The 23359-nt window shown below is 42.5% G+C and overlaps 1 protein-coding gene across 7 annotated transcripts in view; it reads left to right on the forward strand.

Moving 5' to 3' along the window:
• The window catches only part of LOC109485396 (transcription factor 7-like 2), a 59828-nt gene that overhangs the window by 28507 nt on the left and 7962 nt on the right, over positions 1-23359 (forward strand). For 3 of the 7 annotated variants that reach the window (XM_019788958.1, XM_019788957.1, XM_019788960.1), the window contains exons 5-10: positions 7634-7778; positions 14388-14508; positions 14974-15063; positions 16266-16436; positions 19245-19398; positions 22525-22638. In XM_019788958.1, coding sequence (XP_019644517.1) covers positions 7634-7778; positions 14388-14508; positions 14974-15063; positions 16266-16436; positions 19245-19398; positions 22525-22638 — 795 coding nt within the window. The remainder of the gene's footprint in view (positions 1-7633; positions 7779-14387; positions 14509-14973; positions 15064-16265; positions 16437-19244; positions 19399-22524; positions 22639-23359) is intronic. The other 4 variants (XM_019788961.1, XM_019788959.1, XM_019788962.1 and 1 more) reach the window with 3 other exon arrangements.

A 23359-nucleotide genomic window follows, 5' to 3' on the forward strand; every position in this document is an offset into this window, starting at 1 on the left:
TGCTGCACACACACACACACAGTCACACACACACACACAGTCACACACAGTCACACACACACACACACACACACACACACACACACACACACACACACACACACAATCAATCACACAGCTACATACACACACACACACACACAAACACACAGCTACACACACACACACACACTAACACATGTGCGCACAACTACACACACACAAGTAAAAAGTTCTCAATTCTAAGGGATAGTTTTTTCCCATCCTGTCAGTGGACCGTCCTTAATTTGATGGAGTGTAGAGGGCAGGGCAGCAGTGGTCGCATCTGCGCCTTGGACATTGGGGCTAAACCCCCAAATCCTCCGCAAGTGCCACGGGGTCCTCCATCATGGCTCAACGGTTGACATAACGAAGTCGCCGTGCCACGGAAAATTGGGGTTAAACGCCGTCGGATTAGCGGCATGTCGGCCGCATTAATGCAGCAATTTTCACCAGGATTTGCCTCATTTGCACCAAATAAATTATTTACGACTGCCCCTCTTCAAACAGTTCAGGAAAGTTCTGAACATTAGAAGGCAATCGATACAGCAATTACACTTTTCTCTTTCGATTACACTTCTGCTGGCTGCAATCTACTCTTCGTACACCCATGTTATTTTTTAAAAACTTCTGCATTTTGTTGTTAACATTATCCATTTTTGTTAGGTCTGCAATCTTACATTTTGTTCTTTTCTGGAAAACTTTTCTGGAAAAGTCCTCCATGATACCAAACCTGTGCAAGTAGTCACCTCTACATAAGGACCACCTGGACATTGATATACAGTCAAATCTGTACTAGTGACCACCTCTATATATTTAGGACCACCTGGCCATTGATATACATTCAAAACTGTACTAGTGACCACCTCTACGTAACTATCAACTGGCCAATGTGTTCACTTTTTAGTGGACCTGTAGATAATTTCCTCATTGACAAAAGCATTAGAAATCCTGTCTATACTAACCACCTGTCTGCATAGACCAGATTTTATCGATCCCCTGAGTGATCTTCAAGGACAGTATTAATTGTGACACCCTAACAAACAAGATCTTTGCTAAAAAAGTATACGAAGAACTTGCAATTTGTCAGGTACTCCTGTACAGGATTGGTATTATAAATCGCATATTGGAGTAAGCAGAAAAAAAAGATTTCAAGCCTAGCAGCTTATCATATTTTGCTTGGACATGTGTATTACTGATCAGGTGCCCCCCTCCCCCATTCATGAGTTATAAGAAGAGATGTCCCGTTAATTGCCACTGCTAATGATACGGTATCAATTAATGCAAGTGAGAAAGGAGATGTGCGCGCACCCCTCTGATCCATTGAATGTACGCAGGCAGAAGAAATGGCCGTATTGTCCGCCTCAGCGGGCGCATTATTTGTGTACTCAGAGCGAAAACGGAGTATCCATGATGCAAAATAATCATCCCCACCGAGACTTATTACTGCTCCATGACAAAATAAATCCGACAAAGGGTATCGGTGAAAATGTAATAAGGACACAGAGGGCCCTCGATGCATCTGATACCGAAATCGTGACAAATAGGTTGCCTTTGTTGGTGCGTGTACAGGATGTGTCTCTTCACTCCGAAATCACATTTCTGGATCCCATCGCAGGAATCGCCGCGCAATTCTCGGAGAATTGTGGAGCGTGTAATTGCAAAATCTAATCAGGAGATATTGTTTGGTAATGGATAGGATGATGTGCCAATTACTGAATCTGGTGGCGACAGAATTGTAAGAAACTCAGGAGGTGATAAACATGATGGGGGAAGACAGTTAGCATGCACGGCGCGGGAACTCCCGGTCTTTAGCCCCGGCTCTAGTGACCCATCTCCGTGCAATTGGGACAATTTTCTGTAAATCTGTGGGTCAATGAGGCTTGACCTTTCACAAGACGCGAGTTAGGAAAAAAATCCCCGACTGTGGTTGAAGGAAGCACGGGGGGATGGTCAGCGCGGCGCGGGGAAGCAATTTAGGCTCATCCCGTTGTCTTGTAAACGGCTTTGCCGGGCAGGAAGTCTTTCAGCGGAAACTAATCCTGTAGCATTGTCCTGTATCTAGTAGGGGCAGTATATTTCCCAGTGTGATGGAGAGATGTGGTGGAGGGAGATGTCACTTCTCCCCGCCCGGCCCATACAACACGCTATTGATTATCCTGTGTTGTACCGAAAGCAAAACGGCGAGGAAGGGTCCGCAACGGCTGAAATATCGGGTCGGGAAACATCAAAGATCTGTCGCTAACAGAATGGATAGGATAATGAGTTTGCGATAATGCTTTGGCGTCAGACTAGCAATCAACGCCAGGCCTGCAGGTAAAAGAACAAGTAGTTTGAAGGGAAAATGATGCCCCTCTCAAGTGGAGAGAGGATGAGCACTTCTTCTGAGACGGATATTTCCTGGAATAATTACACACAATGGCCTCAGGAGGAATCAAGGAGTTTCAGTTTTCCACCACTTGTTTCCTAGGGACAATATTTTTTTTCAACTTTGCAGACCAATAAAGTGATGATCATCACTGTTTTATCTTAAAGATTATGCCTAGACGGTGAGGTACCTAAGATCTGTGTTGTTTGTATTTGCATGCACCTTTGATCAGAAAAAGAGCCAGAAAGTTCTCACACTTTTTAAGTGAGAAAAAATATATTGTTCATGGTTTAGAAATGTATTTTCACATCGAAATTAATGGGTGTGACATAGAAAAAATTTAGAAAGGAAAGGGTTGTAATTTTTTATTTGAAAGAGGAAGAAAGCTGTAAGGGCAAAAATGCAACTGTGGTTATCTTTGAAGTATTTGCATCAAACCTAACTCGAAAGATACATCTTGCAGCCAAAGGATTTGAGGTAAGCAAGTTTCAGAGGTTGAAATGTAGATGTAGATGCAGTGTGTTTGATGTCCAGTACAGGTGTCGAACATGATACATTTTGCACACACTATACTAAGTGGCCATCCATCCCCCCTACTGACTGATGAATAAAGGATTTTTACACAACAACAATAGAAACATTCCCAGACAAATGGAATGGTGCGTGTGTGTGATTGCCGTGTGGAATGAAATATTTCTGTCGGATATTCCGAAGAAATGTGACCAGTTTTGCGGCGTGATCAGAGCCAGTATTCGGGCAATGTCGCCTAGTATTTAGACCTGGTTAGAAGATGTGCTTTTTAATCGGCAGAAGAGTTTGGAAATGCAAGTGGGGTAAGATTGCGTACATGCTTGTCTGTCTACAATTCTTACCTTTTGGCAAGATATTTTTTGTACGTGACAAATACATGGAGGTCAGCTGGGACAGAAGCTAGAAGGGTGGAAATCACCACTTAATTTTTTCTATCAAGGTTGACGGATTGGTTTAAAAAAATTTCCATCACACGCCACAAAGTTCCTGCAGTCGACGCAAAAACGGGTGCTGGCTAGAGCCCTGGTATGTGAAGATTTTTGTTTGTAAATGAATAAAAGGAGGTCAGCTGAAGATACCTCTGCAACAGGTTGAGACGACTGTTAGCTTTACTTTTATTAGACCCACTCCTCCCTTGGGGTAGAACCCGGCAAATGTGTACTATCAGTGTTAAAACCTTTGCTCATTTGCATGGCCGGGGAATTGACTGCACATCGACGGGAAGCGGCCAGAAATCTTTCGGGAAGGGCCACGGCACCGGGATAATTACCAGGGCAGGCGATATGAAAGCTCCGCCGCCATCCAGGCCTTGTTACATTTCAATTATCTTCCTACCATCAACTATCAAAATGCAAATTTGATGGAGTGAGTATTTGGCGGGCGGACAGTAGGGCCCGGTAATTTTCCGTGCATCTGCGCAGGCTAATGGTCAGCTCGGGACTGACCAGCCGCCCGCCAAAAGGGCCCGAAAGGCGGGGGCTTCAAGGGAAGAGTTAATTCAAATATAGACGGGTTGGCGGCATAGGGCTGTAAGTTTGGCACAAGGGCGCCCTTGTAATTTCGCCCCTCTAAATGTGCAGTCCACTCTAGGGGAAGAAATAAAAAGCAGTAAAAGGCCACCGGCCTGCCCTTGTGTCTGCTTCGCTGTTAACCTTTTCTCCATTCAAGCGTCTTTCAAAGCCTCAAATTCAGCCACTTGTAACTTCCCCGTCTTCTGATCTCCAGATCTGCTCAGTCATAAAAGGTTTACAAAGTCATTTTTCAATATTGGGGAGAGATCTCTCCGCTGCCTCGCCTTCCTGTTTTCCGCCATGCCTCTAATGCCGTCTGTTGGAAATGCCTTTGGACTGGAGAACTTGTGAGAACTTTTGCAGCTCTGTAATGTTGTGCAGTCAAAAACTGGGGGTAGCTAAAGAGCATTTGCGTGTTGAAAGTTTACAGTGTTTCAGCAGGTAATCTGGGTACAAATTGGTCTGTGAGCGCACCCGGGCTGTATTCTCCGCTCAGCTCTCTGATCAGGATGTCACGGGTAGAGCCTGACTTTGGGCGCACACCAGACAAAGTGTCCGCAAATTTATCCTCCCCACGACTTCAAAGTTGCATCGGACGGACTAGTTTTCCCTGGCAATCTAGCGAGCTAGCCGCCGCGTATCTGTGTATGAATAATTCCTTTGACATGAGAACCGACGCCATGGTGGACTCGGTACCCTAAAATGAGGTGTCCTTTGAGCTGGCAACTTCGGGCCTCACCAAAGTTGTCGAGGGTCTTTCTTCTTCCCTTCCCCCGGTGAAGAAAGGTCTGTAATAATCCTCACTCTTTCTCAGGAAAGGCAAGCTGGCTAATGAAGGGCCAATTGCAGACTAATGAAGGACTATCGGGGTTCAATCGTGGCCAATGATTTCTCTGTAACGTTTCTTTGCCTCCCCCACCTTACATCGTCTTTCCCATATAATTGGTCCATTCGGCTCCTTAGTCTACCTCTCTGGTCTGAGGGTGCTAGGCGCACTTAAGGCGAGCGGACTCCTTTCACCAGTCCGAGCTTCCCTTCGATGCGGGCTTGAGGGTGTGCTTCATCAGACGGACGAAGGGTCTTGAGGATTGTCTCCTGTCAATACTCGGGAGACTTTCTTGTGTCTTGTGGGGTGTTTGCGCAGTAAGTATGAAAGACGAGCGGCCGGCACGCTTCCATCTGATTTCGTCTTTGTTCCGAGTCTTTTTCCGTTCTCCATCTTGTTTTTTTTTGGTGGACGAGTTCTTCGATTTGCCGCAGGGTTTTCTTGCGTTGGACTGGGCAAATAGCTGCATACTTCGAAAAGCAATTGGACGCCCACGGTCCTTTCTTCTGTTGATGTTGCCTCTTTGTATTAAGAAAATTTTTTTCTTCAACTAGGAGGTTACTACCTTTGTCCTCATAATCATATTACTGGAATAATAAGTAGTCTGGTCCTCCCTTTATAAGTCTGGCGTATTTGTAGAATATACATTTTAAACATAAGCTGCGTGTAAAGCTATTTGATTGTGTGTGAAAAAACATGAGTAGGGCAGATTTGTGAGTTATGGCGGCGAGAAAGGTGTGAATCAAGCCTGGTCCGACATCGAGTAAGTAAAGATCTTTGTGTACACTCTCAATAATCAACTGTTGATCATTATGTCTTCCTAACGTTTCTAAAAACCATGGGAGACTGAAAGCGACTACTCGACGTGTCAAGACAGGTTGAAAAGAATTTTTTCCCAAAGGGGTGATTTTACTCAAAAGGAATGAATTTTTCTTTGATCAGCGATACTGTTTGCAGCGGCAAAATGCAAGGAGCAGTTATTTCATTTATCGTAACCCATATGGTACAATTTAACCGAGTGGGCTTGACTAAGCCATTGAGACAAATGCAGAGGATGGTACTTGGAGGATAATTTGGCCAACAGCGATGTTTGTGTAAGTGTTTAAAGGCTCTGATGTTCCGTACACGACCATCTAATCAAGTCATTTGGCTTCATCATCTGTTGTAAAAAGCTTTACTGCATTACAGTTCTACGTTTGAAATCAAATAAAATGAATCAGTTGTGTCATTTGCCTTCTTTCTAGATGTGATTTGCAGATTTATGTGTTGATTTTGTGGTCATTGCTGCAAGATAATCCACAATCAAACAATGATAAAAGTGGAATGTTACTGATACATTTTGTGCTATGAAAGAGGTTTTAACTGTAAATGAGAAGGACATTTCAATACCAGTGATGATTGTATGTAGAATTCTTGTTAAACTGTCAGAATTTCTGACAACGTTTCATCTATAGCGAAATTGCAAACTCCAGTAATACTAATAGTGTTGAGAACTAAGGATAAGACTCCATGGCAGAAACTTCAACTTTTGTGTGTTGGTGTCTTATTTCCAGGTTAAATCATATCAGAAATACTTCGTAAAATTGCGGTATGACTGCCTGTATGTTTTTAATCCATTAAACAGACTGTTTTCATAGTTTCTTGTATCTACTATGAAGTAGTTTAGAAGTGTTATTGTTGTCTACATTTGTCCGAGCACATGTTTTTGGATGCGACAACCCGACACTCTTACTGTTGAACATACAAGTCATTTTTTGCTATTTAAAAAAAAGCAAAGGAAGTTAGATGTGTATGTTTTCCTTGACTCGACTCAAAGTAGTTCTAAATCGCGCTCTTGCAGTACTCGAACGTTGTTTTTCGATGTGGCTTTTCGATAGAGCGGTAGTCGGTACTGGTCCACGTCTCGTCAAATCCCTCGCATTAGCAGAAAAAAAACACAAGACCGTACAATTGTCCCCTCTCGTTTGTCTAACGGTATCAAATGTTGCCGGAGAAAAGCAGGGAAAGTGGCTTGTAAAGTCCTTCAAAGGGGGAGACACGGACGATGCTGGTTGAATTTTCGCCCCCGGGCGCCAACAGGTCAGCATATGTCTTTGAGTCCCCTTTGATGTCGGCCATTAATACAGCGAGCGAAGTCCAGGCCTCCAGCATCAGTGACCCTAGATTGGAACCTCCGCCTTTCTGGACAAAAGTATTGGAAATATCAGACAGGAGAAATAGCTTTAAAATACTGACAAAAGTACCCCGGTGTCAAATGTCATAGCATAATGTGCCGGCGAGGATGGAAATACTATCTGTGGGCTACAGGGGAACACGGTAACAGCCTTTCCAAAGGCTGCTCGGCGCTTCCGACGCTGTGTTCTAAGGGATGCCGATAGTGCTATTACCTTTCAGCGAAAGTCTTGCGGCTTCTACCGACGTAGATAATGGCAAAGCAATCGTTGATTGTGCCTTTTGATATATCGAATGTAATCCGGTGCAAGCATCCTTTAAAAGGGCCTGGCTGATACAGTCCCCACACATGCCCTTTCTGTTGGATGATTTGAAGGAACAAGTGGTAAAAGTGTTGCGCAGTTGCCACTCACAGTTTTTGTTTCATCAGATCGACTGCCGTGATACTCGCCCTTTGATTTTGCAGGGTGCGACTTTTGCAGATGTTGCTTCTTTGCTGCGCGCAGTGAAATCTGTTCCCCCATCCCTCTCAGTACTGTTGTTTTGTTTTCCTTTGTACGTACCTCGCTTTAATCGGGATAATTTGCCCGAAGTAACAATTATTCCTATTTCAATGCCCCTTTCATTTCTTAAAAGCTCGTTTGATATCGGCTGCAAGGAAGTAGCTTTCTAACACCGTTCCTCGTCTTTGTTTTTTTCCCCGCGCAGTCGAACAAAGTCTCGGTTGTACACGGTCCCCCACATCCTGGGCCTCTAACGCAATTGATGATGTATAGCAACGAGCACTTTGCACCGGGCACACCACCGCACATAGGGGTCCCGCCAAACTCCATAGAAGTCGATCCCAAAACAGGTAAGCCTCTTTCCTCTGTTTTTCTCAAGTTTGTGAGAAATGCAAATTGATAGTATCTTCTATTACATGTATATCGATGTTCTGTAGAGATGTTGATGTAATGAAAGATATTAGTGGGGAAAGAAAATGTTTCGTTCTGTGGTACATTTTATTCAGTTCAAATTTCCACAATGTTCAATCTTGGTGTTGTAAGATGTAATCTTCTGTTTTCTTGACTTTGTGAGAACCGCGAATTGATAGTATCTTCAATTATATCGATGCTCAGTACAGATGTTGATGTAACAAAAGATATGATGGAAACGAAATGTTTTGTTATGTGGTACATTTTATCCCATTCAAATTTCGACAATGTTCAATCTTGGTGTTGTAAGATGTAATCACTTGTCAAAACCATGCAGGTAAGTGTAGACAAACATGATTTAGGAATATGTATTTTACGACTTGTTATTTGGTAGACAAATGTTTGAATTCTACTTCTAACCATACCCGATGTACATTGTATGAATCCCAGTTAGATCAGAAGATGTAGTAGCATTGATACAGTTGATCATATTATGGCAAAGCTTTTGATATTTTAATTTCAAAGCTGGGTTCAAAGGATATCTGTAAAGTGAAGTAGTTGATTTGGCTTTACTTTGTGGCGAAGGTTGCTTAAAAGAGTTTGTGTGCTTTTCTATTATGGACATAAAAGCTGGACCTAGTCAGATCAAAATTTTCGTCTTATGTCCAGTTAGTTTGTGCTATCTGCCTTCCTCAAACTTCAGAAGCTTCTGCTAGTTATGGCTGGAGTTGTAGGGCTTGAAATACTGGGCGCAGGTATACTTTTGTGCATCCAAACTTGGAGCTATGCGCTTGGAGTATGTAATTTAAGGTATCATAATTGCAGAAGTGTCGGAAAAAATAAGACCTGTCTTCTATTGAAATATTTGAAATTTTAAAGTTAGCTATAGATTTCAGATTTCAGCTTTGAAGAGAGAGAGAGTAAAGTTTGTAATTTTTGTTTCCCCCGACAGTCTACTGTGTTGTGAAACTACGTTGTGCACCCAACTTTTTTTTCTGTGCAGCCTGATTTTTAGAATACGTGCACAAGATCCCCTCCTAAAAAAACAAATTTTGAGCCCAATGATTTCTCTGAGCAATGTTTCATCCAGGTGGCAGCAAGAAGATTTGTGTACCGAGTGCTCATAATCATAGGGTGTTGGTTTATTGATTAGTTGGGGTAATGGAAGAAGACGGAAAAGGGGAGTGTGAGAAATTTGCGATCCTAACCCACCCTGATAAGACTGTGGCTACCTGTACAAATTAATGGCACGGAATGAAGCAGTGGCAAGCATTGATTGCTGCCACGGGTTTGTCACACGGCCTGGCGAAAACGCCGGGCGACATCAAAGCCAGGCCGTTGAGACAGGGTTAACGAGGGCTCGGTTTGGTGGTCCGCTAATGACCACCATCCATCAATACACGTCAACGTGGAGCCACGATGTTTCGTGTTTCCATCAATAATACACACCGGCGGAAAAAAAAGGTAGTCTCATCTCTTACGATAGTACGACACCGGCCGCTAATGGCAGCGGAGAATGTTTTAGTCAGTCTGGGTTGGAAACGTCGAGAGACCATCATCTGAGAGAATCCCAACCACCAGTGGACAGCGCTGGCGTCAGTGTCTGTCAGATCTCCAAGGGTTTATCCTCACTTGCAGATAGACAGCGAACTTCTAGCCACCAGGCAGCGCACGGATTAGGGGTTAAAACCTGGAGGAAATGTGTTACCGTCCGGGGAAGCTTTCTGCGGTGCCGTAGGTCCCAGGAGTGCCGCGATGTTAGATGATAACTGCAAACAATACGGACAGCTACCTGTCAGAGAGCATTACCACAGTAATATTACCAACATGTTGAAACAGAAGCACCTAGGTCTTTATAGGTCTAGTTCGTTATCCTGACATCTCTGAAAATCTAAAGAAGCCATAGTGAAAAGAATGGAAATCCAGCTGACCACTTCAAATTTATAAGGAAGGAGACAACTCTAATTGTGAATAAAGTTTGTAGTCCATTTACTGCATGTTGTTATAGAGTTGATTGAAAACGTATAGACATGTCTGAAGCAACTTTGAACACGTACCTACAGTCCAAATTGTACAAGAGACCAGATCTGCAAATTAAGGACCACCTGGCCAATGTGACTACGTTTTGACGTCCCTTAGATCATTTCTACCAATGGCGCAAGCATCGAAAATCCTGATGCACCTTTACTCTTAGTGGTCTTCTTGGGCACTTTTCAATGTACAGTACTCAGACTTTGTCCTTAAAATCCGTAACTTGCAGAAACAGTACTAGAAAGTGGTAAGTATACAGAGTGGCGTGTTAGTGGCCAGAGCTAGTCTAGATCTTTTCCCACATTGCTTAAAGAATGGTTTTGTGTAACAATAAAGAAGTCATGATAAGGAAGAAATTGTATCTTTGTATGAAGACGAAAACAGTGATGAAATCATGGGTTTGAGGATGTTAACAGTTTTTTTCGCTAACAATCTTCAGTGACTAAAAAAAGTTTGCAACCAGAGTGGTCAATATCCAGTTTGATTGAACGATACAAGGCGTATATTTGCATGTTTAGGCATGCCTTTTTCCAGTCAAATTGCAACTAATGCGCCAGGTGTATAATGACCACTATCTGTCAAGCAAAATGACAAGGTTTCAAGACGCAATTGGCAGTTCCCCCCATGGTAGGCTATTTGGAGCATTATCGACAAACCGTGAGATTAGATTCTTGTAAAATATCCTTCTTTAGGCTTTAAGCCAACCCATTGGAGAAAACTCGGGATTGTCTGCATTTCAATAAGATTAAGGTGGATGTCGTATGGAGGATGATTATGGTATCTTAATGTTGATTCTTCGTTAGTACGTCTTGATGGTTCATGGTCACAGTGTTTACCCCCGAGACTGATAAACAATAAACACTGCCTCATTTACTTTTGAGTACGCTCAATAGTGGAAGCCACAGACGCACTCAAGTGACAAATAGTGACTTCATGAATCCAAATATAACTCCAATCCAAACTTGGTGATTCCTAGCATTGTTTGCAAGTTGACGGAAAAGTGTTTCACACAGTGATCAACTTCGACACAAATCCCTGAAAACACGCCAGGATTCTCCATTAGAGAAGCGAGCGCCGTTGTCCAGCTTAGACTCCCTCTGTACTGCACTGTGATTCGACCATGATGACATGTAATAGTGATGGAATAGACTGTCTATGGACCGAGAGTGTTGAAAGGGTTATAAAAGAAGGGATGAAAGACGTTCTATCACCAAGAAAGTTTGAGAACTTGGCGCATCTTTCTCAAGAAAGATCTTTGAAGCGTTTGAAGTTCGCTAAGAGCAGCCATAACCATTTGCATGGCGCCATGTTTTTCAATCCCTCTTAATGGCGTTCTTCGTTTGAGCAAAAGCTGCCGGTGCTAACGAACTTTCATTAGCGGCGCGGTTTTGAGCCCTCCTCTGAGCTGACGCACATTCCACGCTCTTGCGTTTTTCGGACGGTCCGCAGCAATCCTCTAATGACTTGCGGTCGTCCTTTGTTTGCTTTGTTCGCATCCTCCGCAGCGGGTTCAATCAGCGAATGTTGCTTTCACGGAGATGAAGTATCGAAACAGCATACGCCTTCCATTTGGCGGACAAGAGATGAATTCGCTCGCTCATTTACAAGACTGTTATAAAACCGCAGCTTTAGAGAGGCCGACTCTCTTCTTCTGCCTAAGGGCACCCTCCGTCCCTTTGAGACTACATTAACATTTTAAGTGGAAGACTTTTTGATTTACATTTTGGCTGGGAAATGGGAAGGTAGCCATTAGACTAGTTGGTTCTGCACCACAGCTCTAGAGGGAGCAGCCCTGCGCCAGACTCCCCCGCGATCCGGCCAAGCAAACGGTAAGTTGTTTGGTTACCTTTTGGGCGCCGGGGGCAGAGTGTTAACAGCCAGGCACGACACTGAAGTTCCTCTGCAGGAGTAAGGGTGTAAACGAATGGGCTTAACTTACAAACCCTGCCAGTTTGCCATACTTTTTCCTTTGCTTTAGATGCCCAGTTTGCTTTAGATGCCAGTTCTATGATTAATAGATCGTTGGTTGACAGATAAAAACTTGTTTTACATGTAGATATGGAAGTAAAGGTTCAAACATATGGTCTTATAAACCCCCAAGATTTTTGCTTTAGACTTTGTTTTATAATAGATGGTTTCATCGTCAGGTAGTTGCCTTTCTGTTGGGTGACAGATTAAAATTTGTTTCAGATACAGAAAAAAGGGTTTGCACATATGGTCTTAAAAAGTCCAAGACTTTTGCTTTAGATGCTCAGTATTTTGTTTAATAGATAGCTTCATCATCAGTTGCCTTTCTGTTGGGTGACGGATTAAAACTTGTTTCAGATACGGAAGAAAGAGTTTGAACATATGGTCTTAAAAAGTCCAAGACTTCTGCTTTAGATGTCCAGTACTGTGGTTAATAGATGGTTTCATTATCAGTAGACTCTTCGGTTTCTGTTGAGTGATAGATTAGGACTCTTATATTAGGTCCTTGGCCCAGAATTAGTCTGTAGTAGTGAACATTTGTGTATTCTTAGTGTTTTCCTAATTTCTACATAGTTTTAAGAAGTTGGGGAAAAGGCATTTAGATAGACTGTTCTTGATGGAAGTTTGGGTGTTTGATGTACTGGGATATCCAGGTGCTTTATGTGGAGGGCTTGCTTTTTAAGCTTCTTTTTCCCCATGGCCTGCCGCTCTGATGTCGTTACGTGAAGTCCTCTTTGGACGTAGGATTCGAACTTGCATTCATGGATGCCTCATTAAAGCGGAAACCAGTTGGAAAAACACACCTTCTCCCTCCGTCCCATTGCGTCCCCTCCTTCCCGTTGCGTCAGCAAGTTCGTAGGATGCGGCTATTAGGAAGAATCATCTTGTTTTTTGATGTCAGATCCAATTTGGCGTAATTGGATGAAGCAGGGCTGGATGCCGTGATGGCTTTTGTGCACACTTTTGTCGCTGGCGGGGGAAGCGCGGCAAAGGAACAGGATCCCCACGGATGACCAGCACGAAGGTGGCCACCTGAGACCTCGGCCAATTCACCCAACATTCAATAGCCTCTGTCGGTGTCCTTATATAATTAGACAAGCCTTTTGTTCTCCTATCGGCCTCAAATTGCTGTCTCTTCAGAAACATCTGGGCTTGGCTACAACTTAAAAGAGCTGATCACAGTTTGCTCCCTGTCTGCATCATTTGGCGCTGTCAACTGCAGCCGGGAGGAGGGCCCGCATTTGGAGAGGAGTCCGTGTGTGTGTGTGCGTGTGTATGGCTCAATTTCATCACTCCTTGTATCGCTTTAATTTGTAGTACCTCCAAGCAGATGTTGAGGTAGGAAATTGTGTTTCTGATTAGCTAGCTTTTCTGACAGTGCTTTACTCCAATTGTGATGCCTTTCGGACAGTCTCTACTCTGGTTGAAGGATTGTCAGTATGATGACTTTCTACCAAAACATTTGCTCAGAGATAAATACTTCCTTCCTGGAATTTGATTGAGGTCTTTCCTGTGTTTTGCCATTTTATTGCCCAAAGTTTCCGCACAGAGAGGAGCTCAATAGGCTGATCCAGCCGTGCACTCCGCTATCAAATTGGGCGCTTCAACCCAGCAGGAAGTTTTGTCTCCCATTTCGCCGTACTTTTCCCGGGCTGCGTTAGGGTAATAACGGCTGGCCCTTACGGGTGTACTCCACGTCGAGAGAGTACCCGCCCCGCTGTGTCATCGTTTGCTAGCAATTGAATTTGACTGGTCAAGAGTCGGTGAAATTGGCTTGTTAGGCCGGAGATATATGTCCCACTGAAGCCAATTTGTCAGGGTTATAGCGCGGATGATCGATGGCTTGTTACCGCACATGTAGTACCTCCGCAAAGGTGGCCCGTAATTGCTAATCCAACCGACATATTGAAGTGGTCCAAGGTTAAGAATGCACGTTCCATCTTTGGCGACACTCTTCACACGGCCGTTTGATTTGTCAATCGACGTGTGGGCAATATTGTGATATCCTAATGTGTTTGCAGTAACACCTCTAGCCTGCAAGGGGCAGAGGCCTTTTATGCTTGTTGTGTATGCAATAATTTTTTAACCAAAATTTCTCAATGTACATGTATAGAAAGGGTAAGATTGTGTAGTATTGCAAAAATGCTGGTATCATCAGTGGTGTGGCAGATTAAAATCTTGCCACAGTGACTGTCTGTCACCTTCATCAGGACAATTCTGACTGGTTCACATTGTACAGCACAGGTGTCACTGAAACATCGGCTGAACAAAACACATGGTTGTGTAAAAAGGGTCTCTTTATCCAGTGACTTACCAATCTGATGAAACTATTCACAGATTTCAGTGGACATGTTTTACATGTACATTGGTGTTGCAATATCAAAGGAGATCAACAAGAGATGATTTCCACAATACAGTGAACATATCATCTGTCTTTCCTACCACAGCCAGTGAAAGATTTGCTCTTCAGTGAGCAAAACTCAGTTTCGAGACATCTGTTCACTTTTTTTGTTTTTGCTGAAGAATATGGAACTTGTGTTTCCCTGCAGGCATTCCAAGGCCACGACATCCGGCTGACTTACCTCCAATGTACGCCATTCCGCCAAACCAGCTCCCCCAGCTTGGGCCGTCATACCCAAAGATCGAAGAGTACCATTCCCAAGCACTATGGTGAGTTTTCAGACTACGGTCTTTCGTGTGTCAAGTTAGGTTCTCGATCAAAGTGAAGTACCGTAAATTTGCCAACCAAAAGTTTGAAGTTTGAAATGCAAATGGTGGTTTTCTCGAATGTCGAGCCCTGAAAGTGTCCAATAACTTCTGTTTTTCTTAACTTTGGATACCTTGGTGAAAATGATACCAAGCCACTTCTTAAGACCAACCCAGAAACATACTGTTAAGCACTTAATGTTTATGGTAGCAAATTTTCACGGTCTGAGAAAAATGGAGGTGTCATATGTTTATGGTGGCAGCAGGTGAAGAAAAATAGAAAGTCTGCAATTGATTTGTTAGCGGTAATGATAAGTTTGCAGTACAGAAGTGACTGTGAAAACCGTGAACATAGAAGTTCCACGAAAAAAACGAGGAACTACAGAAATGTATAGGACTGATGGAGGTGACTATTTCCGTACTTCGCAGGCAGAGCCAGGGTGTTTACCCCATCAGTGCAGCTGGGTACAGACACCCCTACCCGACGGCCATTGCCGTCAATGCTACCAACATGCCTAGGTAAGTGGAAGTACTTGCGAAAGATTTTTTTAAAAAATTCTAACGACAATGTGAAAGATTTAAAAAAAATGCTAATAACAGTCATTCCTGCCCAAGTGACCACCTCCTTAAGCATGCCATGACGACTTTTTTTCGTGGTCCCTTTTGAGCTGCATCTGTTCAAGAAGACCATAGATGGACTTGTTTTGTGGGGTGGTCTTCTTGAACAGGTTGGACTGTAGTGTTATACACAGTCTCTCTCCAGCATATGTCTTATCCCTGGGCAGAATTTCGAGTGCACTAAGATTCGTCCCTTCTCTTCCCAGGACAGTAATCAAAATTTATGACATTGTCATCTTGTTTTCAACATTGCCACAGAACTAAAATACATGAACCATTTGAAATTTGGATATAGAATTAAATCTTTTCCTCTGAAAATGCAGGACATGGCATTTTGGAGCATAAACTAGGTACCATCTACGCTTGACAAGGAAAGAGCCTTGCTTTTTGTCAAAGTCCAGGGACAGAGAAAAGTTTTAGCTGGAAAGGCTGGAAACAATTCAAATGTTCTTTGTAATCAGACTCAGAGCATGATTTTAGTACGCACAATTCTATTTGCAAGAAACTGTGTAAGGTTATGCAAATTTTATGCAATATTGTAGGATGTATATTGTGAATGCAATAAAAAGCATTCCATTGCATCATGTTGAAGGGGTGTGATTTTACAGTGCCTCATATAAAAGTTTGATGGTATTTTAGGCATGTATTTTATGTGTTGAACCAGGGACATTTTCTTAGTAGGAAATGTGGTGAGATATTTGACTACTAGTATATTAGGATTGGCAGAACACACCAACATTTGTCTTTTTCTTGTCCAAATCTTTTCCTGATTCCAAACTTACATTTTTTCCTGCCTGAATTGATTTACATTGTAGTATTTGATGTTTGTCGAGTTGTTTTATTTGATTTAGTTTGTTATCTATGCTTTAATATTAAAAGATTAGTACGTTATAGTATTCTGTTCTTTGTGTTGGTGTATTTAAGTCCAAAAACATTTTATTATATTTATTTTTGAGTTTGAAAGAGATACGGTTTGTCCATGCTTGAAAATTGAACGATTACTTTAAGCACTGTCATGTTTGGTTCTTTGTGTTTGTTTGTTTGTTTGTTTTCTGTGGGGTCTACATGTACCTACTAGTGTTTCGTTTGTGTCCCCCTGGAAGGGAGGAACCAGTAGGACTGAGGGATGAAGCAGGTTATTTCCTTCTCGGCAGGTACCCGGTGCTGCAGCACCCCCACCACCCAGGCATGCCGCCCACGGGGATCCCCCACCCCGCCATCGTCAGCCCCCACGGGATGAACCTCAAGCACGACCCCTCACAGATGCATCAAAAGTACGTCACTGTCCTGTGTTTGGGTAGAGCCATGCCTCAAAAATCTTATATATTTAGTCTTAGGAGCTCCTGTACCTTCCAGAGTGTTCTAGTTCTGTCTGCAAAAAGCATAAATCGTATCCCACTGCCAGCAAAGCGGGAATGTCCAAAAGCTGTCCTTATATTTTATTTTGACAATCAAAAACAGTAAAAAAAAAACAAGTGCATCATCTGGACCCCAATAGCAAATCATATACCAAGACCCAAAGAAGTCCCACCAGTTACAGCTGCGAACACAATAACATTGACCAAGACCAAGAACATAGCCCTTCCATGGAAGGATGTCTCCTTCCTGGAGGTAAAAATGGACCAAACAGCAAACCTAACAGGTAGTTCATGTCACCCACCCGGCATTTGCTATCCTTTGGCCTCCAAGTTAGACCCCCTTTCCCATAGACAAAATGTTGCCTGTCTATCCCTCTTTTACATGAAATTTTCCTGGTCATTGCTCTGCAGAACTCACCCAACTAGTTCCACCACTCAGAACTTTTAAGCGTTCTACTAGGTTCTCCACTAGCTCACACAACTTCACCGTCCAAATTCCTTGTCCGAAATCTTTTTACAGTGACAGTTTCTTTCCCCGTACGGCCAAGCTTTGGAATTCCCTCCCTGACAAGTGTTTCCCACCAACCTACAATCTAGAGGCTTGTAAATCAAACGTTCACCGCCATCTCCTGACATAGCCATGTTTCTCTCATATTTCTAGTTCAATACCGAGAAGTGGTCGTATAGGCCTTGCATTGAGCCACTCCGTAAAAAAAAAAAAATTCGTAGAGCTTCGCACTGTCCAAAAGCTACCCCGTCTTCTGTTAGCATTATGAGTGGAGTTGGTGACTTTACGTAATGCTGTTTGGAGATTAACACCAGAAACTTTTTCCCCGCTTCTTTTGAGAAGTGAGACTCCTCAACATCAGACGTACGACCTCACAAGTGGGGGAAGAGATAGCCACGATGAAAAACGGCTGCCCCTTCAAAGGAAAAACATTGATTTGTCATTGTAATGGACGTCGGACGTATTGAGGGATGGGATAGATTGGGCGGGGTAATTAGGGTGCACAGCCCTAGGGAATTTTGTCCATTTCCACGCATCTCCCCCGCCTGTGTCTAACCCTCGTTTGGTGTTTCTCCGATGGCGACTCGCCGGCACCGCGCATCGCCCATAAATGACAGTCTACGAAGGTCAAAGGTTAACTCGTTTTAACTCAGAGTAAAGTGATCCACAGAGTGCAACATTTTTTTTTTCATTTGATTTTTTTTCATTATATTTAACGTATATCAGGCAAAAAGCACAATTACGCCAAAAAGCAGTTACTTAAGCAACTGGATAATGATTTTGGAAACAGTTAGATGTTTCAGCTAGTATCAACTAGCTTTAGTCAGTGACTGCACAATTGCTTATATAATGCCTTCTACTCGAGAACATAAATATAAAACAAGAGTGAAACACAATGACAAAATACATACATAATTACAAAGTGGATAAAACAAAAATCAATCTTCTGCTTTTTCACTGCCCTCATTTCTAATTTTGACTGTGTTGTTCCAACAACAAGTAAAATGATCAAAGATGAACATGGTAGTTTTCTCCTCTGGTTTTCCAATATGAAATCCTTAGGCCATCTGTCAACTTCGGCAGTGTACACACACGAATGTTTGCAAACTGTTAAGTCTTGTTATGCTTCTCCCCTTTTGAGATTTACTGGACTGGCTTTGGAATTCAGCAAATTTTTTACTTACGAGTTGCTACCTGTTAACCTAGAAAACTAACAGAGACTTGTACAGAGGAACTTAACAGTACACCAGATGCTGAAAAGCATAACCAGCTAATGGACTAATAGTAATACATGCACCATATGATACATTACTGGAGCACAAACAAGGTGAATTGTTATGATTTGATATGATAGTGGACAGCCTTGATAGCGAACACTTCAAGGAAAAAGTTCTGGTGAATTCTGGTGCATTCTCCGTCCAACTTTGGCGGCACTATTGTCATTTTGTGTACTCAAGACTACTACGATCTCTTTCTAATCCTTAGTTCTAGTTCTTAGTTCTTTTGTGTGCATTTTCAAGTGAAAAATGAGCAAAATGAAAACTTTTTCTTAACAAAAATAACAACATGAAAACAAATGGCTGAGAGGAAAACTTCTCCATATTCACTCCCTGGAGCTGTGTGTACTACAGTGTTCTCGCCAGTGTCCAGCTTTCTGTCATTTGACGGAATTTTGCCACTTTCGGACAGAAAGTTTGTTCAATTGGTCATCTTTTGTGGACAAAAATTGGCATGTTAAGATAGGTAAAGAGATGTGATTAAACTCAGCTAAGTCTACCAGCACAATTTGCCCCTCAAAATGCAGGAAAATATTGTTTCAGACGGTCAAAATTTCAAAACTTCACAGGAGCAAGCCTCAGGACCTCCCTAGAATTGTCACAAGATGACAGAAACTGGCTAGAACACTTGTGTTACACACACACACACACACACACACTAAAGTACCCAGTTCAGCATTATTTTTAACATCCAGGAAACAACAGTTACATAAATTGGTGTGGCTATAGAACATTTCCTTTAGTTCTCAGGGAGGTAAACCTGAAGGAAAGAAGTTCTCAGAAATGGAACATTCTAGCTTGACGTATTGGCCCCATAAAGTTAGTTCTTCCCAAAGTCGCACAAAGTGTGGTCGAGAATTAAGCTGCGGAGAGTACCCCCTAAGACAGTGATATAATACATGTTTCTGGCATCTCAAATCTCTGTTTCCCTCCCCGCAGGCAAGACCAGAAGAAAGAGCCGGAGAAGAAGAAGCCACATATCAAGAAGCCTCTCAACGCATTCATGCTGTACATGAAAGAGATGAGAGCGAAAGTCGTTGCAGAGTGTACGCTAAAGGAGAGCGCGGCAATCAACCAAATTCTGGGAAGAAGAGTAAGTGTCTGGGGGAGATTGGGACCAGAAGTGGTTTGTCTGCGGAGATAATGCCGCAATCTGTGTAAGGAGTGTTCTGGTTGGTCCGATAAGGCGGAGAATTTATGGTAGGATGTGTCTGATTGGCCAGATAAGGCTGAGCCAGAGTGGCAAGTGTGTACCTACGTGAAAGCTTTTTTTTAGGTAAGTTTATCCCAGAAATGGTTGATAAGTTTTGATGGAAGTGGGGAATAGTTAGCTTGTAAAGTTTCATCATGTATAATATACATTGTAACAATTTACTAACAAAACCTTTCTATTCAGAAGAGTACAAAACAGAAAGAGGAAAACTTCTTTGTCTGTAATAGGACTCTTATGTCTGTGAAAGGTATCGCTGAAAGCTACTTTTCCTCAAAGGAAATAACATTTTATGTTACAGATAAAATGTAGCCATGTGCTGGTACTGAGGAGAAATAGGTTACTTTGATAAAGTATTATCGGAATCATGATTAAAAAAAAAAACAGTTTAAACGGGTACAACACAAAAGTAGGCTCTTCAAGTTATATTCAACTTTAGTCCATGTTTGTTTAGAATCTGATGAATAGAAAGAGCACTGGATACATTTTGTAGGTGCAAAAGAAATACTAGCGGAGGCTGACAAAAGAAATTTTAACAAATTCAGAGGAATTAAAAAGTCCCTGTTTGAAAACTTTCAAATCCTAAAATGCCAAGTACTTGCTGAGACTTGCTTTTGACACCAGCACCATCATTGCTTACTCACACCAAAAATCAAAAGAAAACCAGAAAAAGAACTGAAAAAGATACTTTTTTTCTCTTATTTGTCTCAAATTTCCGGTGCTAGAGACAAGACAAGCGGTAATGAATGGTGGTACAAATGACCATACGTCTCTGTAATGGCCCCGGTGGTATCCAGGGTGAATCGGCCGGCCAGTTGACAGGATTGGGCCGTTACTTTGTGCGCTCTGTTCCGCCAGAGCACATTCGGCCTAAGACTTGCTGTGTGATAAGATCTGGACGTCTCTGGCATGAAAGGGGCAGATGGCACTTAATGGTACCATTCCAACAGGAATGACTGGGACCCGGCTTTTAACCACCTCACAAAGATGACTCCCTCGATGTCCTTATAGTCTGCCCGGAGGGGCGGACTCCATCTTAATTTTTCACTTTTCATTAAGCTGCTATCTGAGCGCTCTTCGCATCGAGGTCTGGCCGTCACACGGGCGCTCCGCGGTGCTCCCGACCAAGCCAGGTCGTGATTTGTTTGTGACTTGGGGCGCGCCGCGGTCCAAGTGCCCACTTTGTTACAATGCACACACAGAGATAGAGAACATATTGTTTGTCACCGTAAGTTGTCTATCTGTCTACCTCGGGAGCGCTACATTAAGTTGGAGCCGTGACCTCCCCCTCCCGAGTTGACATATATTGTAGTAAATGGGACTTTTTGCCTGGAGCGCTAACATTCGGAGTTTGTCAGGCCCGACGACAAGTAAATATGCCTGCTCCGTAAAAAGGGCCCGGCAGTTTCAATAAATTGCTGCTGTGGCCACTGGGACTACGCCAAAGTGGGGCACTTGTTTATTGGCCGGCCGCGATACGTAGATCTCCTATCAGCCCGTTGCAAGGGAGCAGCGCTTGCTTCATGTCCGTAGTTTCGTGTTTGAAGAGAAGTCGGACAGTAATATGCCAAATTATTCAGTCCAGTGAGCAGGATAGGACACCTTTGTACCCGTAGACAAATTACGGGATTAGTTTGGGACAACCGATGATGACTTCAACCTTTATAAGGCTGGTGGTACTCTTTTCTCCAAACAGAAAAGTGCTGCTGACTAAAACGTTTGGAATGCAAAAAAAAAGGGCAGTTTTGCCAGAACTTTTCTGAATTAGAGTGATTTAGTCTTTGGTTAACAGTAATGATACATTGTACGAATCCAAAAATACATTGTAAAAAAAGACTCTTTTGTAAAAAAAGAGTTTATAAGACGAAGTGTTTTCCAGAAAGCAAGTCTCAGCGTGGTACTCATTTTTTTCCACACAAAAAAGTGCTGCTGACTAAAACATTTGGAACACAAACACAAAGGCAGTTTTGTCAGATCTTTTCTGAACGAGAGTGATTTGATCCTTTGGAAGCAGTAATGATGCATTGTACACGAATCTCAAAATACACTGTAAAAAAAGAGTTTATAAGACGAAGTGTTTTCCAAAAAGCCAGTCTCAGCACAACCACCACCTTGGGAGCTGTTTAAAGCCATAACAAGTGACCTTGTAGTTTACACCTCGCGCATGTGTGAGCCCAGGGACAGGGAAACAAGCTGTCCTGCTGAGGGCCACGACTCGGAATAGTTTAACATGCTCCTGATGGGATTTCCATGCATTCGGAACTGTAGGACTTCACCAATGACCTGGAATCCCAATTCATACTTACTTTACACGCTGAATAAAGCTCTAAATTGCTTACTTATACCTTCAGGTCTCTGGGGTAGAAGTCAGTGTCGTGGTTCAAAAGCATCTAATGCAATTTCAGGATGGAAAAACAAAAAAAAATTTTCTGGATGAGGAAATCTGTCTTATATTAACTTTAACTGCCATTTCTTAACAGATTTACTGATTTTATGGGACATACTTCAATTTTCTCTGTTCGTGAATTGTAAGCTGTTTCGGTGAAATTAAAGTAGTTTCAAGAGTGAGGCACTCTAGATCTATTAAAGAAACAGAAATCAAGAAATGAAAATCCACTCTGACACACACAGTACCTGTAACTTCTCTCAACATTACATAGACCTGGTTTACAAACATACAATCCAGCTACTATTGTGGTTTTTTCTATATGTATCTGAAGGGGATTCTTGCATGCCTTCTTAATGTTATGATATCAATAATGTTAAAGTTTGTTAACTCATGTTGATTCATCTGTGTTTTAATTTATTGTTTTGTTATTTGCTTGTTTTTGTTTAATTGTTGGGAAGGCCTCTGATAGATGATAGTGGTCTCTGTCTTCCCCCCTAACACACTCCTCTGTACTTTAACTTTGTACTGTATTTTCAAATGTGCAAATACAATAGGCCATGAGCCTGAGATAAACAATGGATGAATAAACAAACAAACGTTTTTTTGTTTGTTTGCTGCAGTGGCACGCCCTACCGCGGGAAGAGCAGGCGAAGTACTACGAGCTGGCCAGAAAGGAACGACAACTCCACATGCAGCTTTACCCCGGCTGGAGTGCCCGGGATAATTACGTACAGGTTCAACCCCCATGTTATCGCCTTTTCTGAAGTGCAGTCACTGACAAATATCGCAACAAAGGGGGCATGGATCCAGAGAAGCGCAACCCTCCTAATATTTCCTCGTGGCTGTTGATGGTCTCTAGCGCTGTCCTTAAGCCATGGAATAAACATACTGCACCACTTTGTCCACTTTCAAATTTAGGGTGGTCTTTCTTTCATGTGCAGCTTTACTTTCGTTCATCACAATTCACCTGTTCTTGATGTACAGTACCACCTTGCTAGAAATTTTAGAGTTTTAGCAAGTGGGACTTGGGAAGTTGCAAACAGGAGTGAAAAGGAAAGGGTGTGTTTGATGTCTTACTGTTTGGTTTTGCTTCTCACCCTGATCCAAGTGCCCTTTGACTTTTGTCTGAGTTGTAGTACTACAGACAACTGCAGGGGTCGAAATTGACACTACAGGACCTGTCCCAGATCAGTCAGATCTTACTGTGGAACAAATTATTTCTTAGGGAAACCCCATCATGAACTGTTATATGTCTCGTTGCGTGATGTTTAGGATTTACGAATCAAACTTAATCATCTTCCACTTCCCTTAACAATTTGTTGGAACCAATCACAGTATTATTTTTTATTTACCTTTCAGTAAATTGACATGCATTACAGGTATTTCGTTCGGCACAATTTGGCTTATCAAACAAGCAAGCTATGTTGATGATGATGATCAAACAAAATGTTACAA

The sequence above is a fragment of the Branchiostoma belcheri genome, unplaced genomic scaffold (assembly GCF_001625305.1).
Source record: "Branchiostoma belcheri isolate BF01 breed outbred unplaced genomic scaffold, Haploidv18h27 scaffold75, whole genome shotgun sequence".
Classification (NCBI taxonomy): Eukaryota; Metazoa; Chordata; class Leptocardii; order Amphioxiformes; family Branchiostomatidae; genus Branchiostoma; species Branchiostoma belcheri.